The 16,817-nt window shown below is 55.7% G+C and overlaps 1 protein-coding gene across 2 annotated transcripts in view; it reads right to left on the reverse strand.

Annotated features, from left to right (window-relative positions):
• The window catches only part of hhatlb (hedgehog acyltransferase like, b), a 176,516-nt gene that overhangs the window by 27,199 nt on the left and 132,500 nt on the right, over positions 1-16,817 (reverse strand). For both annotated transcript variants that reach the window (XM_072508107.1, XM_072508106.1), the window contains exons 8-9: positions 9,606-9,750; positions 243-278 (exon numbers count right to left, since the gene is read on the reverse strand). In XM_072508107.1, the coding sequence (XP_072364208.1) occupies positions 243-278; positions 9,606-9,750 (181 nt within the window). The remainder of the gene's footprint in view (positions 1-242; positions 279-9,605; positions 9,751-16,817) is intronic.

The following is a 16,817-nucleotide window of genomic DNA, read 5'->3' on the forward strand; positions in this document are numbered from 1 at the left end:
TCAATAATGTCCTTCAGGAAAGGAAGTCTGCCGTCCTTACCCGGTCTGGCCGACACGCGATTCCAGACCCACAGCTGACTCTTAACTGCCCCCTGAAATGGCCAAGCAAAGCACTCAATTCAGCAGCAACTAGGGATGGGTAACAAACGCGGGCACCCACGTCGTGTGAATGAATGTTTTTAAAAACATGATCTTGTCCCGGGAGAAAATTGAAAGGAATTAAATGAACATTTGTTACTCACTTGCAGAGCCAGTCATTTATTCCTCTGTCAAAGTGCCTGAAAACAGAAATCATACAATTAGCAGGTGGCATGAAATATATTTTGACATAAATTTAGGGTACCCAATTCATTTCTTTTCCAAATCAAGGGGCAATTTAGCGTGGCCAATCCACCTACCCTGCACATCTTTGGGTTGTGGGGGTGAGACCCACGCAGACACAGGGAGAATGTGCAAACTCCACACGGACAGTGACCCAGAGCCGGGATTGAACCCGGGTTCTCAGTGCCTTGAGGCAGCAGTGCTAACCACTGCGCCACCGTGCTGCTCCCAGGCATGAAATATTGTAAAGTGGTTCCTTTCCCCCACAATTCTCACTGGTAAAAGGCATGAAAGCAAAGAGGGATGGAAGTGGTTTAATCTGCAGCTACAATCTACCCAACCCGTCCCACCTTCTGTGGGAACATGTTGCACTGTGCTTCCGTAATCGGTATGGTGGCTTCACCTCATACTAGCTCACGTGGCTGGACAGCTGGATCGTGATGCAGAGCGAGGCCAGAGGCATGGGTTCAATTCCCGTACCGGCCAAGGTTATTCATGAAGGCCCCGCCTTCTCAACCTTGCCCCTCGCCCGAGGTGTGGTGACCCTCAGGTTAAACCATCACCAGTCAGCTCTCCCCCTCAAAGGGGAAAGCAGCCCTTTGGTCATCTGGGACTATGGTGACTTTACCTTTCCCTTACATTGCTAGGTAAAAATCACAGACATCACTCCCTAACATCACCGTGGGAGGAGGTACACCATGCAGCCGTTCAGGGTGGCAGCTTATCACTACCTTCTCAACGAGGGAAGGGCAGTAAATATTGGTTTTTAAATAAAATCCTGGATCACCGATTGGCCTCACCTGTCCATGCTCTCCACAAGATGCAGTGCAGGAACTCACCAATGCTCCTTTGTTAGGACACCGGACCAGATCCCAACTTTTGTTAAGACACCGGACCAGATCCCAACTTTTGTTAGGACACTGGACCAGATCCCAACTTTTGTTAGGACACTGGACCAGATCCCAACTTTTGATAGGACACTGGACCAGATCCCAACTTTTGTCAGGACACTGGACCAGATCCCGACTTTTGTTAGGTCACTGGACCAGATCCCGACTTTTGTTAGGTCACTGGACCAGATCCCAACTTTTGTCAGGACACTGGACCAGATCCCGACTTTTGTTAGGTCACTGGACCAGATCCCAACTTTTGTTAGGACACTGGACCAGATCCGGCCAGATCTCAACATTTGTTAGGACACTGGACCAGATCCGGCCAGATCCCAACTTTTGTTTGGACACCGGACCAGATCCCAACTTTTGTTAGGACACTGGACCAGATCCCAACTTTTGTTAGGACACTGGACCAGATCCGGCCAGATCCCAACTTTTGTTTGGACACCGGACCAGATCCCAACTTTTGTTAGGACACTGGACCAGATCCCAACATTTGTTAGTACACTGGACCAGATCCGGCCAGATCCCAACTTTTGTTTGGACACCGGACCAGATCCCAACTTTTGTTAGGATACTGGACCAGATCCCAACTTTTGTTAGGACACTGGACCAGATCCCAACTTTTGTTAGGTCACTGGACCAGATCCCAACTTTTGTTAGGACACTGGACCAGATCCCAACTTTTGTTAGGATACAGGACCAGATCCCAACTTTTGATAGGACACTGGACCAGATCCCAACTTTTGTTAGGACACCGGACCAGATCCCAACTTTTGTTAGGATACTGGACCAGATCCCAACTTTTGTTAGGATACTGGACCAGATCCCAACTTTTGTTAGGATACTGGACCAGATCCCAACTTTTGTTAGGACACCGGACGAGAACCCCAAACAATGGGCGCGATTCTCCACTCCCACGCTGGTTGGGAGAATCTCCTGGGCCGCCAAAATTTTCGGGGGACGCCGGTCCGACGCCCTCCCGCGATTCTCCCAAGTGGCGGGAACGGGCCGGTTGAATTTTGCGGGCCGCAGACCGGAGAATCGCCGGAGACACCCAAAATGGCGATTCCCCGGCACCCCCGCGATTCTGAGGCCCGGATGGGCCGAGCGGCCAGGCCAAAACGGCGGGTTCCCCCCGGTGCCGTCCATACCTGGTCGCTACAGTTGTGGGCGGTGCGTGAACGCTGGGGGGGCGGCCTGTGGGGGGGGGCGAGGGGGGATCCTGCACCGGGCTTCACCTTGAATGTGGGGTGGCCCGCGATCGGTGCCCACCGATCGTCGGGCCATCCTCTCTGAAGGAGGACCTCCTTCCTTCCGCGGCCCCGCAAGATCCGTCCCCCATCTTCTTGCGAGGCAGATTTGGACAGGACGGCAACCACGCATGCGTGGATGACGTCCGTTATGCGGAGCCGGCCGCGTCATCTATTTGGCGCCGCTTTTACGCGGGCGACAAGGCCTGGCGCGGGTAGATGACGCGGCCCCAATACTGGCCCATTGTCAGGGCCTGAATCGGTCGGGACCGGGGCCGTTCCGCGCCGTCGTGAACCTCGACGGCGTTCACAATGGCGCGGCCACTTCGGCGTGGGGGTGGAGAATCGCGCCCAATGTTTCAATTTGTAAAACCGTGAGGAAAGGATACTTCACCCAGGAGTGATGACTCCAATAGGCATCTTTTATGTTAAAACATACTTTACTTTAAACACAGTATCAACCACATTAACATCAAAACAACTGTAAAACAATAGCCCATTAGCCATCTCTGTGTGAACAAGTAAAATGGTGAAAATCAATATTTATCTCACCTCACAATATTTTACGACACCTTAATTACACCTTTAGTGGACACACTGCCTGTATGTATTTTAAACCAGGGCGTTTAACTGCCACAAATATGAAATATAATATTTAACAAATACTACATTCATCACATCTTCGAGAGCACCTTCCAAATCCAATACCATCTAGAAGGACAAGGACAGCAGGCATAGGGGAATATCATCATTTGCAAGTTGCCCTTCAGGCCACTCACCATCCTGATTTGGAAATTTATCGCCGTTCTTTCACTGTCGCTGGGTCAAAATCCTGGAGCTCGCTCCCGAACAGCTCAGTGGGTGTACTTACACCACATGAACTGCAGCGGTTCAAGAAGGCAGCTCACCACCACCTTCTCAAGGGCAATTAGGGATGGGCAATAAATGCCGGCCTAGCCAGTGATGCGCACAGCCCATGGATGAATATATTTGAAAAATGAACTCAGTAATCATCATCTTCCATTAAACTTTCAATTACCTCTACCTATAGAACCCTTCAAACCTGATCTTAAATAGATTCTTAACTTGTTCTATGTCAAAGGAATTAATTGATGCTGTGTTAATTCCAGTAGATGCGAGATCAAAAATCTCCAGTCAGAGTGGGCCTCGCCACTACCTTCTCAAGGGCAATTAGGAATGGGTAATACATGTCAGCATTGCCAGAAATGCCAACATCCCATGTACAAGTAAAAAGGTTCTCCTTAAACGAGAGAAGGTTTGGAGAAGACTTGATAAAGGTATTTTCAATCACAAATATATCAAATGGCTGGAGGGTACAGATATAAGCTGGTGGGCAAAAGAACTCAAGGCAGAATGAGGAAAAGTTTCTCGATGCAGTGCATGATTAAGGTTTGGATTGAAGCGCCTGATAGGGAATAGGTTCAATCATTAATCAAATGGGAATTCAATAATTTCTTGAAGAAAAGAGCCACGATTAGAAACCAAGTGGCATGTTCCTCGAAAGAGCTGGTGCAGCCTGGATGGGCAGAATGGCCTTCTATAATTCAATGAAGAGTAAGTCGGAAGTTCAGTCTGTTGTACATTCATTTTTGTTCCTCATTGGAACAAAGGTCACAGAGTACGATCGCGTGACGTATTGATGATGCCACTGACTAATCCATAGTCTATCCTGACAGCTCGTAGAGAAAACACCCTCCCAATAAAGCTCTTGTTTGTTTGTACCTTCGCGGTCTCCAAGCCAATCCTTTAAAACACCACAGTCCACAGACCCGCCCCAATCTATCCCCACTGCCCGCTCTCTTGTAACATCACCTCCTTAAACCGGGCAGGTAGAAAAATCCCATTGTTATAGCGACAGGCGCAAAGTATTATAGGGAACAAAGTTTTGGTGGCAGCACGGTAGCATTGTGGATAGCACAACTGCTTCACAGCTCCAGGGTCCCGGGTTCGATTCCCGGCTTGGGTCACTGTCTGTGTGGAGTCTGCACATCCTCCCAGTGTGTGCGTGGGTTTCCTCCGGGTGCTACGGTTTCCTCCCACAGTCCAAAGATGTGCAGGTTAGGTGGATTGGCCACGCTAAATTGCCCCTAGTGTCCAAAATTACCCTTAGTGTTGGGTGAGGTTACTGGGTTATGGGGATAGAGTGGAGGTGTTGATCTTGGGTAGGGTGCTTTTTGTAAGGGCCACGAAGAATCCAGCATGAGTTTTAAGGATACAAAATAATAACGTTTATTTACTATAACAATATATACATAACAGTAGCAGTAACTTCCCTTGCTACCTTCTCCTTCCTGCTGGTTCCTGAACTGGCCAGCTTATTTATACTAGGAGTTTCTCCGCCCCCCTCATTGGGGAAGTTCATACTCCCATAGGATTGTGGGATAGTCATTAGTCCCCAGCCAATCGTAAGTAGGCAGGTTATAACATCCCTCCCCCCCAAAGTCTAAGGAATCCACCGAAGACCCTGGCGAAGGAAGGCGTCAAACTCGTTTGGCCGCAGGCCGGACGCCATTTGCACGCGGCACTGGATCAGGCGGCGTGTAACGAGACGGAGACCGGCGCTTCCGTGATGAACGGCGCGGTTGTACATCCACGGCCTGTGGACCCGAGGATTCCCCCTCTGATGCATCCTGTGTCTCCATCTCGGAGTCAGAGTCTGCTGCCTCCGTCATGTCAGCGTCTCTATCTCCATTCGGTCCCGTAACGACCTGCGCAGGCTTCGAGTGAGGCACCAGTGGAAGATTTTGAGGACTACCTTCCCTTGTCTCTGGTCTTTGCGGCTGTTGAAATGAGCTCCGGGGGCGGGGAATCTTTTGAGGGGATGATCTTCTGGACCGGACGTGGTCTACATGTTTTAGCTGGAGACGACCCTGGGCTTGCACTTGGTAAGATATAGGGCCCGTTTGGCGAAAGATTACACCAGGAACCCATTGGGCACCACCAGCAAAATTCCGCACGAACACTGGGTCACCGGGCGCAAACTGCCGAATCGGACGATGCTGAGACAATCCCGGTCCCTGCCGTTCTTGTGTGCGGCGTACTTTTGCGCCAATGTCCGGGAAGACCATACTAAGGCGGGTGCGAAGTCTTCGGCCCATTAGGAGTTCTGCGGGAGCTACCCCAGTCACTGCATGGGGGGGTGGTCCTGTACGTAAACAAAAAGCGAGCCTGTCTCGTGTCCATTGATCCGGAAGACTGCTTCTTTTGGCCTCTTTTGAATGTTTGCACTGCACGCTCTGCCAACCCATTTGAAGCCGGGTGGTAAGGGGCAGTGCGGATATGGCGGATGCCGTACATCTTTGTAAACCTAGCAAACTCCTCACTCGTGAATGGAGTGCCGTTATCCGTGACCAGCACCTCGGGGAGGCCATGCGTACTAAATGATAAACGCATCTTTTCAATTGTTGCGCAGGACGTTGTCCCCTGCATCTTATGCACCTCCAGCCATTTGGACTGGGCGTCAATTAGTAGAAGGAACATGGATCCCTGAAAAGGGCCTGCGAAATCTGCATGTAAGCGTGCCCAAGGCCGCCCTGGCCATTCCCAGTGATGTAGGGGCGCGGCCGGCGGAAGCTTCTGATGCTCCTGGCAAATGGAGCAGTTTTGGGCCACCTTCTCAATGTCGGTGTCGAGGCCTAGCCACCAGACATAACTCCGGGCCAACATTTTCATCTTGGTCACGCCCGGATGCCCATTGTGCAAGTCTGATAATATCAGCTCCTGGCCTTTTTCCGGGACAATTACACGCGTCCCCCACAAGAGGATGCCGTCTTCCACGCTGAATTCTGACAGCTTGGAGGAAAATGCCCGCAACTCGCCTGGGAGCTGTCTATGCTGCCCACCATACAGGACTATGTGTCGAACCTTTGACAGGACTGGCTCCGTCTGGTTCCACTCACAGATCTGTGATGCCGTGACAGGCAAGGTGTCCATAAAATTTAGGGTTGCAACCACCTCACCGGTCGTGGGGGTCGACATGGGGCCGGTCGATAAAGGCAATCGGCTCAGTGCGTCGGCATTTGCTATCTGCGTACCTGGTTTGTGCTCCAGAGAATACTCATATGCAGCAAGCAACAAAGCCCAGCGCTGGATCCGTGCAGAAGCAATGGGCGGTATTGGCTTATCCTCTCTGAAGAGCCCCAGCAGGGGCTTATGATCAGTCACGATAGTGAAATGGCGGCCGTACACATACTGGTGGAAGCGTTTCACCGCGAAAACCACTGCCAGGCCCTCCTTCTCGATCTGCGCGTACTTTTTCTCCGCTGCAGTCAATGTACGGGAGGCGAAAGCTATCGGTCGCTCGGCCCCGTTCTCCATCTTGTGGGACAGGACGGCCCCAATACCATACGGGGATGCATCACATGTGACGAGCAAAGGCATTCCCGGTTCATAGTGGGTTAGTAACCCAGACGACGACAATTGTTGCTTTACCCGCTGGAAAGCGGTTTCTTGCGGCTGACCCCAAACCCAGGTGTGATTTTTCTTTAGCAGCAGGTGCAAGGGGGCCAGCGTAGTTGCCAGATTGGGGAGGAACTTCCCGTAATAGTTTACGAGACCGAGAAAAGAACGAAGATGCGAAGTGTCAGTCGGGGTGGGGGCATGTTGAATTGCACGCACCTTCTCTGCAACAGGGTGCAGACCCTCGCGGTCCACCCGATAACCTAGGTAGACTACTTCTTTTGCCTGAAATACGCACTTTGTGTGACGTAAACGGACTCCAGCCTCCGAAAGGCGTCTAAGGACAGCCTCCAGATTTTCCAAATGCTCTTGCTCCGACGTCCCTGTAATCAACACGTCATCTAGGTAGACAGCCACACGTGGTAAACCTCTCAAAATGCCCTCCATAACACGTTGAAAAATTGCGCAGGCAGAGGATACTCCAAAGGGCAACCGTGTATATTCATACAGGCCCCGGTGTGTGTTAATTGTTACATATGGTCGGGAGGCAGGGTCCAGCTCCAACTGCAGGTAGGCGTGACTCATATCTAATTTTGTGAATGAGAGTCCGCCTGCAAGTTTCGCGTAGAGATCCTCTATGCGAGGCATTGGGTATCGGTCGAGTCGGGAAACTGTATTCACTGTAAGTTTATAGTCGCCACACAAGCGAACTGTGGCATCTGGCTTCATTACTGGTACAATTGGTGCTGCCCAGTCAGCAAAACGGACGGGCCTGATAATACCCAAACGAGTGAGCTCCCCTTCTACCTTCTCGAGCAAAGCGTAAGGCACTGGGCGCGCCCGGAAATAGCGCGGCGTGGCTCCTGGTTCAACTTGGATACGGGCTACGGGCCCTTTTATTTTCCCCAAACCAGGCTGGAATACCTCTGGGTATCGTCCTAGCACCTCAGTCAACCCTCCAGAAACTGTTTGGAGGATGTGCTGCCATTGCAACCGCAAATGGCGCAACCAGTCCCGACCCAACAGGCTGGGCCCATGGCCACGCACTACGATAAGTGGGAAACGCCCCTCCTGGCGTCCATAGACAACAGGGATCATTGTAGTTCCTGCAATGTCCAGTGGTTCCCCCGTGTAGGTGGCCAACCTGGCCTGTGAGTCAGTTAATGTAAGGGTCTGTATACCCTGCTTGATGCGGTCAAATGTCCTCTGGGCGATCACGGAGACCGCTGCGCCAGTATCCAACTCCATCTCCAGCGGGTGGCCATTGACCCGTACTGTCACCTTAATGGGGGCCACACGGGGAGCTGCCACACAATGCAGCTGCAGGCAGTCGTCCTCCGTCTCCACGTCCTCAGGAGTGGTCGCCGCAGGTTCATCCACATGGAAGGTACGGCCTCTGGGCTGGTCCCAGTTACGGCCCCTGGGCTGGTCCCAGTTTCGGTCGGAACGACGGCGCCTCTGGCACCCCCAGGACCGCCGTCCGCGACGGGGTCGCCGCCTACAAGTCTGACACGGTCATGGCTCCTCATCCATTGGCTCTGGAGAAGGCTCCCTTCGGGGAGGAATGTCCGATGGCCACTGGCGTCGGTCCGGTCGTTGCCTCGCCCAAGGTACCGCAGGAGTGCGGGGGGATGTTTTTGGGCGGAAAGGGTTGCGCCCCAAGGCATGCACTTCCATTCCCTGTAGCTCCTGTACTCCTCGCTCTGCGCTCTCTCGGGACAAGACTATTTGTATTGCCTGTTGAAAAGTCAACGTTGGCTCCGCTAACAACTTTCTCTGGGTTGCTGCATTGTTAATACCGCAAACCAAACGGTCGCGTAACATTTCTGACAAGGTCTCACCATAGTCACAGTATTCCGCAATCCCGCGTAGCCTGGATAAAAAAATCGGCAAGGGATTCTCCAGGGGTCCTCTCAGCGGTATTAAACCGGTAACGCTGGACTATCGTGGATGGGGTTGGGTTAAAGTGTTGCCCCACTATATTCACAAGTTCGTCAAACGTTTTGGTGTCCGGCGCAGCTGGGTACGTAAGGCTCCTAATCACCCCAAACGTATGTGGCCCGCAGGCGGTGAGCAATATGACCACCTGGCGCTCGTTTTCAGTGATATTGTTTGCCCGGAAATAGTAACGCATCCGTTGTGTGTACCGGTTCCAGCTTTCCAGCGCAGCATCAAAAACAACTTCCAACCTGTATCCAACAAAAATCCAGGGAGGTGGCTTCAGCAGTGTAGACAGCTATTCACTTTTACCTTCGTCGCCAGTTTTGTAAGGGCCACGAAGAATCCAGCACGAGTTTTAAGGATACAAAATAATAACGTTTATTTACTATAACAATATATACATAACAGTAGCAGTAACTTCCCTTGCTACCTTCTCCTTCCTGCTGGTTCCTGAACTGGCCAGCTTATTTATAATAGAAGTTTCTCCGCCCCCCTCATTGGGGAAGTTCATACTCCCATAGGATTGTGGGATAGTCATTAGTCCCCAGCCAATCGTAAGTAGGCAGGTTATAACAGTGCTCTTTCCAAGAGCCGGTGCAGACACGATGGGCCAAATGGCCTCCGTCTGCACTGTAAATTCTATGAAATTCTATGAAAAGTGGCCAATTTCTTTCTTGCCGTTAATTCCCAAACTCCCCAGACCTGGAGCAACACCGAGTCATTTTTCCCGTCCGGGAGAAGGGACTGAAATGGAATATTTAAAAATCCAGATACTTACGTTTCAGCAAAAACATACAGCTTGGTGATACATTTTGGTGGTTTTGGCGGGTCAAGATAATCGAGTCTGGCCACTATTCCGATCACTCCGAACATCACGGCTGCCTTCACCCAGTCATACACCAGGTTGAAATAGGCCAAACAAGCTGTGCCAGCCAAATCAGGACAAAAAGACAGACACGATTCATCAGTAAATATACCATCAGTGCACAATTCGATTTTCTGTCTGGTCGGTGTCTTTCATTGGGGATCTTGTGGCGCAGTGGGTAGTGTCCTTTTTCTAAACATATATTTTATTCCAAACACATTGAAAAGTACAAAACACAACAGTCCAAAGATGTGCAGGTTAGGTGGACTGGCCATGCTAAATTGCCCCTCAGTGTCCAAAAATGTTAGGTGGGGTAACTGGGTTACGGGGATGGGGTGGAGGTGTGAACCTAAGTAGGGTGCTCTCTCCAGGGGCCGGTGCAGATTCAATGGGCCGAATGGCCTCCTCCTGCACTGTAAATTCTATGATTGAAATCAATAACATTGTCAACACCCTCACAGTGCACAGGATGTGCAACCTGTCCTCCTTGTCACCCCCTCCCCCTCCGCAATGACCAATTCCTCAAACATGGTCATGAACAGTGCCCACCGTGTCTCAAAGCCCTCCACTGATCCCCTCAATCGAACTTAAGCTTTTCCAGCCAAAGGAAGTTCCAACCAGGCCGCCACCCTCGGCGGCGTTTCCGACGCCCAATCCAGCAATATCCTTCGCCGGGCAATTAGAGAGGCGAAGGCCACACCATCGGCCTTCCTTCCCTCCATCAGCTCCAGCATTTCCGACACCCCAAAGGTCACCACCACAGGGTACGGCCTGGCCCCTACCCCCACAATCTTCAATAGTGTCCCGAATACCCCCTCCCAGTACCTCTCCAACTTCTCACAGCCCCAGAACAATATCCGCGTGGTTCGCTAATCCTCGCCCACACTTCTCACACTCGTCTGCCACCTCCTGGAAGAACCCACTCATGGTTCTCCCACAGCGGTGTCAGCACCGACTCCCCTCCATTCTAAAGTGTCTCCGCAACTGGTTCCACACCCTAATCGTGGACTGCACCATCAGGCTCACCGTGTACCTCCCCGGCGCCAGCGGAAGCCACGCCGTTACCATGGCGCTCAAGCCGGTCCCTTTACAGGGCTCCTCTTCCAGCCTAACCCACTCTAACCCCCCTCTCTCCCACCACCGTCTCACCTTCACCACGTTCGCCGCCCAATGGTAGTGCAGCAGGTTTGGTAGCGCCAACCCCCCTTTCTGCCTCTAACAGGCCCCTCTTTACCCTTGGTTTTTTCCTTGCCCGTATAAACTCTGAGATCGCTGCATCCAATTTCCAGAAAAAGTCCTCAGGGATAAAGATCGGGAGGGTCTGGAATACAAACAGGAACCTCAGCAGCACGTTCATCTTAACCCCCCCTGACAGTGTCAGATGCAGCATATCCCACCTCCTAAAGTCCCCACTAACCTCCTCCACCATCGCTGTCAGGTTCCACTTGTGAATCGCGCCCGCTCCCTCGTCACCTGGACCCCCAGATACCTGAACCTATCCCTGGCTACCCGAAATGGCAACGACCCCAGATTAGCTCCCCGACCCGCCACATTCACCGGAAACGCCTCGCTTTTTCCCACATTCAACTTATATCCCGCCAAGGCCCCGAACCTCTCTAATAAGCCCATAATTCTCCCCATGCTCTCCAGTGGGTCCGACACGAACAGCAACAGGTCGTCTGCATACAGCGACACCCGGTGTTCCCTACCACCCCTCGTAATCTGCTGCCACTCCACTGACCCCATAAGGGCCATCGCCAAGGGCTCTATCGCCAGCGCAAACAACAGTGGCAACAGCGGACACCCCTGCCTTGATCCCCTGTGCAACCAAAAACTCCATGATCTCATATCATTGGTCCGCACACTCGCCACCGGGGCCACGCACGACAGATGCCCCACGCCACAAACGTCAGGCCAAACCCAAACTTTCCCAGGATCTCAAACTGGTCCCTCCACTCCACCCGGTCAAAAGCCTTCTTCACGTCCTTAGAGACCACTCCCTCCGGTACCCACTCCTCCAACGGGGTCATAAGCACGTTTAAGAGCCTCCTGGTGTTACTGGAGAGCTGCCTGCCCTTTACGAAGCCCATTTGGTCGTCAGTGACCACCCCTGGAATACACCCCTCCATCCTCCCCGCAATTAACCTGGCCAACACTTTCACATCAGTGTTTAGCAGTGAAATGGGTCTTTATGACCCACACTCCAACAGGTCCTTCCCCTTCTTCGGGATTAGTGTAATCGATGTCTGGGTCAGTGTCTCCGGTAGCTCCCCCTTCGCCAGCGCTTCGCTAAACATCCCCAGCAAATGCAGTACCAACTCTGTCAGGAACTCCTGATAGAACTCCGCCGGATAGCTGTCCGGGGCCTTCCCTGACTTCATCCCCTTTAAGCTATCCATCACCTCCTTCAACCATAACGGCTCCTCCACAGCGCCTACCTCCTCTCTTCATCCAGCCTTCAAAACTTTTGTTCATCTAAATATCGCCCCATATCTCCTTCCTAAATGCTTCATTAATCTTCCCCCGGCTCCGACACTACCTCCCCCTTCCCTGTCCCCACCCTCAAACTTTCCCTAGGCCTGACTCCGTCGAGGGTGCGCTCCTCCCATACTCCCCCTCCTCTTCCTGAACCCGTGCCCTGTGAACGAGAACAGCTGAGTTTCAACCTGTAGAATCCTCCCAGCACACACCAATGGCAAGCGGGAAGAGTAGGAGTGGTTCCTCGTGGGCCGTGAGATGGGAAAAATATTGGAGCCTCAACCATCACTAGCCATTGCTCCTTGTAAAACAAATTGCATGTTGTCATAGCAACCCGGACTCCCCGAGTGACCTGTACCATCTGTAACCAGGTGCTTGCTTCTTCCAAGTATCTAACTGATGGTTAAAGAGTTCCAATAAAAACGTGATATGCTTTGGGTTTATACAGGGCATTACTCTTTAGGGGCGCGATCTACCGGCTGTCTTGCGCCCAAAAGGCAGCACGGCACAGCTGGTAGATGCCGGCAGATCCCTCTTCTGGGATCTACCTGGCTCGCCACGCCTCGAGAGAAATAATGCAATTTCGCGAAACGTCGCAATGTGAATCCTGCCCATTGTGCGGCCTTGTCAGGGCGTTCTCTGCTGAGGCCACGTATCTATTCGAATGGGCGTCCAATAGCCTGTTTTTCTCGCCTCTGCGAGCGCCGGGAATCACCCGGCTAAACACGCTCGCTACGGGACTCTGTTGCCAATAGGGTAGATTGGGCCCTGAATGTTTCTCACTGTGTATGAGATCTTGCAGCCTGCAAGCTGATCATGGGCTGCTCTATATTACAACACACGCTGCACTTAAAAAGCACTTCACTGGCTGGATACTGGTTTTTTTCAGTGTTCATTTTGAAATGATCTCTATATTTTATTGAAATAGAGGTTTTGGGAGGAATGGATTTTTGGTTCGATTGGTGCGGACAAGTTTGCCAAACTGGGAGAAGCAGAGAGGGAGCAGAGAGGGAGATGAGCGGGAGACGAGAGGGAGACGAGAGGGAGACAAGCGGGAGCCGAGCGGGAGCCGAGCGGGAGCCGAGAGGGAGCCGAGCGGGAGCTGAGAGGGAGCCGAGAGGGAGCCGAGAGGGAGCCGAGAGGGAGCCGAGAGGGAGCCGAGAGGGAGCAGAGCGGGAGCCGAGAGGGAGCCGAGAGGGAACTGAGAGCGAGCCGAGAGCGAGCCGAGAGGGAACTGAGAGGGAGCCGAGAGGGAGCTGAGAGGGAGCCGAGAGGGAGCCGAGCGGGAAATGAGAGGGAGCCGAGCGGGAGCTGAGAGGGAGCTGAGAGGGAGCCGAGAAGGAGCCGAGAGGGAGCCGAGAGGGAACCGAGAGGGAACCGAGCGGGAGCAGAGCGGGAGCCGAGAGGGAGCCGAGAGGGAGCTGAGAGGGAGCTGAGAGGGAGCCGAGAAGGAGCCGAGAGGGAACCGAGCGGGAGCAGAGCGGGAGCCGAGAGGGAGCTGAGAGGGAGCCGAGAGGGAGCCGAGAGGGAGCCGAGCGGGAAATGAGAGGGAGCCGAGCGGGAGCTGAGAGGGAGCTGAGAGGGAGCCGAGAAGGAGCCGAGAGGGAGCCGAGAAGGAACCGAGCGGGAGCAGAGCGGGAGCCGAGAGGGAGCCGAGAGGGAGCTGAGAGGGAGCTGAGAGGGAGCCGAGAAGGAGCCGAGAGGGAACCGAGCGGGAGCAGAGCGGGAGCCGAGAGGGAGCTGAGAGGGAGCCGAGAGGGAGCCGAGAGGGAACCGAGCGGGAGCAGAGAGGGAGCCGAGCGGGAGCTGAGCGGGAGCTGAGCGGGAGCAGAGAGGGAGCAGAGAGGGAGCTGAGAGGGAGCCGAGAGCGAGCCGAGAGGGAGCCGAGCGGGAAATGAGAGGGAGCCGAAAGGGAGCTGAGCGGGAGCGGAGCAGGAGCTGAGAGGGAGCCGAGAGGGAGCCGAGCGGGTGCTGAGAGGGAGCCGAGCGGGAACTGAGCGGGAGCTGAGAGGGGGCTGAGAGGGAGCTGAGAGGGAGCCGAGCGGGAACGGAGAGGGAGCGGAGCGGGAGCTGAGAGAGGGCTGAGAGGGAGCTGAGCGGGAGCTGAGAGGGAGCTGAGAGGGAGCCGTGCGGGAACGGAGAGGGAACTGAGAGGGAGCTGAGCGGTAGCCGAGAGGGAGCTGAGCGGGAGCTGAGAGGGAGCCGAGCGGGAACTGAGAGGGAGCTGAGCGGGAGCTGAGAGGGGGCTGAGCGGCAGCGGAGCGGGAACTGAGAGGGGGCTGAGCGGGAGCTGAGAGGGAGCTGAGAGGGAGCTGAGCGGGAGCTGAGAGAGGGCTGAGAGGGGGCTGAGAGGGAGCGGAGCGGGAGCCGAGAGGGAGCCGAGCGGGAGCTGAGCGGGAGCTATGCGGGGGCTGAGAGGGAACTGAGAGGGAGCCGAGCGGGAGCCGAGCGGGAGCCGAGCGGGAGCTGAGAGGGAGCCGAGCGGGAGCCGAGAGGGAGCTGAGAGGGAGCCGAGCGGGAACCGAGCGGGAACTGAGCGGGAGCAGAGAGGGAGTCGAGGGGGAACTGAGAGGGAAATGAGAGGGAGCTGAGCGGGAGCCGTGCAGGAGCTGAGCGGGAGCTGAGCGGGAGCCGAGAGGGAGCCGAGAGGGAGCCGAGAGGGAGCCGAGAGGGAGCTGAGAGGGAGCTGAGCTGGAGCTGAGCGGGAGCTGAGAGGGAGCAGAGAGGGAGCCGAGCGGGAACTGTGAGGGAGCTGAGCGGGAGCCGTGCAGGAGCTGAGAGGGAGCTGAGCGGGAACTGTGAGGGAGCTGAGCGGGAGCCGTGCAGGAGCTGAGAGGGAGCTGAGCGGGAGCAGAGAGGGAGCCGAGCGGGAGCTGAGAGGGAGCCGAGCGGGAACTGAGCGGGAGCTGAGAGGGAGCTGAGCGGGAGCAGAGAGGGAGCCGAGCGGGAACTGAGCGGGAGCTGAGAGGGAGCTGAGCGGGAGCAGAGAGGGAGCCGAGCGGGAACTGAGCGGGAGCTGAGAGGGAGCTGAGCGGGAGCTGAGAGGGAGCAGAGAGGGAGCCGAGCGGGAGCTGAGCGGGAGCAGAGCGGGAGCAGAGAGGGAGCAGAGAGGGAGCAGAGAGGGAACCGAGCGGGAACTGAGAGGGAACTGTGAGGGAGCTGAGCGGGAGCCGTGCAGGAGCTGAGAGGGAGCTGAGAGGGAGCTGAGCGGGAGCTGAGAGGGAGCTGAGCTGGAGCTGAGCGGGAGCCGTGCGGGAGCTAAGCGAGAGCCGAGCGGGAACTGAGAGGGAGCCGAGCGTGAGCCGAGCGGAAGCTGAGCGGGAACCGAGCGGGAGCCGAGAGGGAGCCGAGAGGGAGCCGAGCGGGAGCCGAGCGGGAGCCGAGCGGGAGCCGAGAGGGAGCTGAGAGGGAGCCGAGAGGGAGCTGAGAGCGAGCTGAGAGGGAACTGAGAGGGAGCCGAGAGGGAGCTGAGAGGGAGCCGAGAGGGAGCTGAGAGCGAGCCGAGAGGGAACTGAGAGGGAGCCGAGAGGGAGCTGAGAGGGAGCCGAGAGGGAGCCGAGCGGGAAATGAGAGGGAACCGAGCGGGAGCAGAGAGGGAGTCGAGGGGGAACTGAGAGGGAGCTGAGCGGGAGCCGTGCAGGAGCTGAGAGGGAGCTGAGAGGGAGCCGAGAGGGAGCCGAGAGGGAGCCGAGAGGGAGCCGAGCGGGAGCCGAGCGGGAGCCGAGCGGGAGCCGAGAGGGGGCTGAGAGGGAGCTGAGAGGGAGCTGAGCTGGAGCTGAGCGGGAGCTGAGAGGGAGCAGAGAGGGAGCCGAGCGGGAACTGTGAGGGAGCTGAGCGGGAGCCGTGCAGGAGCTGAGAGGGAGCTGAGCGGGAACTGTGAGGGAGCTGAGCGGGAGCCGTGCAGGAGCTGAGAGGGAGCTGAGAGGGAGCTGAGAGGGAGCCGAGAAGGAGCCGAGAGGGAGCCGAGAGGGAACCGAGCGGGAGCAGAGCGGGAGCCGAGAGGGAGCCGAGAGGGAGCTGAGAGGGAGCCGAGAAGGAGCCGAGAGGGAACCGAGCGGGAGCAGAGCGGGAGCCGAGAGGGAGCTGAGAGGGAGCCGAGAGGGAGCCGAGAGGGAACCGAGCGGGAGCCGAGCGGGAGCTGAGCGGGAGCTGAGCGGGAGCTGAGCGGGAGCAGAGAGGGAGCAGAGAGGGAGCAGAGAGGGAGCTGAGAGGGAGCCGAGAGCGAGCCGAGAGGGAGCCGAGCGGGAAATGAGAGGGAGCCGAAAGGGAGCTGAGCGGGAGCGGAGCAGGAGCTGAGAGGGAGCCGAGAGGGAGCCGAGCGGGTAATGAGAGGGAGCCGAGCAGGAGCTGAGAGGGAGCTGAGAGGGAGCCGAGAAGGAGCCGAGAGGGAGCCGAGAGGGAACCGAGCGGGAGCAGAGCGGGAGCCGAGAGGGAGCCGAGAGGGAGCTGAGAGGGAGCCGAGAAGGAGCCGAGAGGGAACCGAGCGGGAGCAGAGCGGGAGCCGAGAGGGAGCTGAGAGGGAGCCGAGAGGGAGCCGAGAGGGAACCGAGCAGGAGCCGAGCGGGAGCTGAGCGGGAGCTGAGCGGGAGCTGAGCGGGAGCAGAGAGGGAGCAGAGAGGGAGCAGAGAGGGAGCTGAGAGGGAGCCG

Source organism: Scyliorhinus torazame, chromosome 6 (assembly GCF_047496885.1).
Source record: "Scyliorhinus torazame isolate Kashiwa2021f chromosome 6, sScyTor2.1, whole genome shotgun sequence".
In the NCBI taxonomy this organism is placed as follows: domain Eukaryota; kingdom Metazoa; phylum Chordata; class Chondrichthyes; order Carcharhiniformes; family Scyliorhinidae; genus Scyliorhinus; species Scyliorhinus torazame.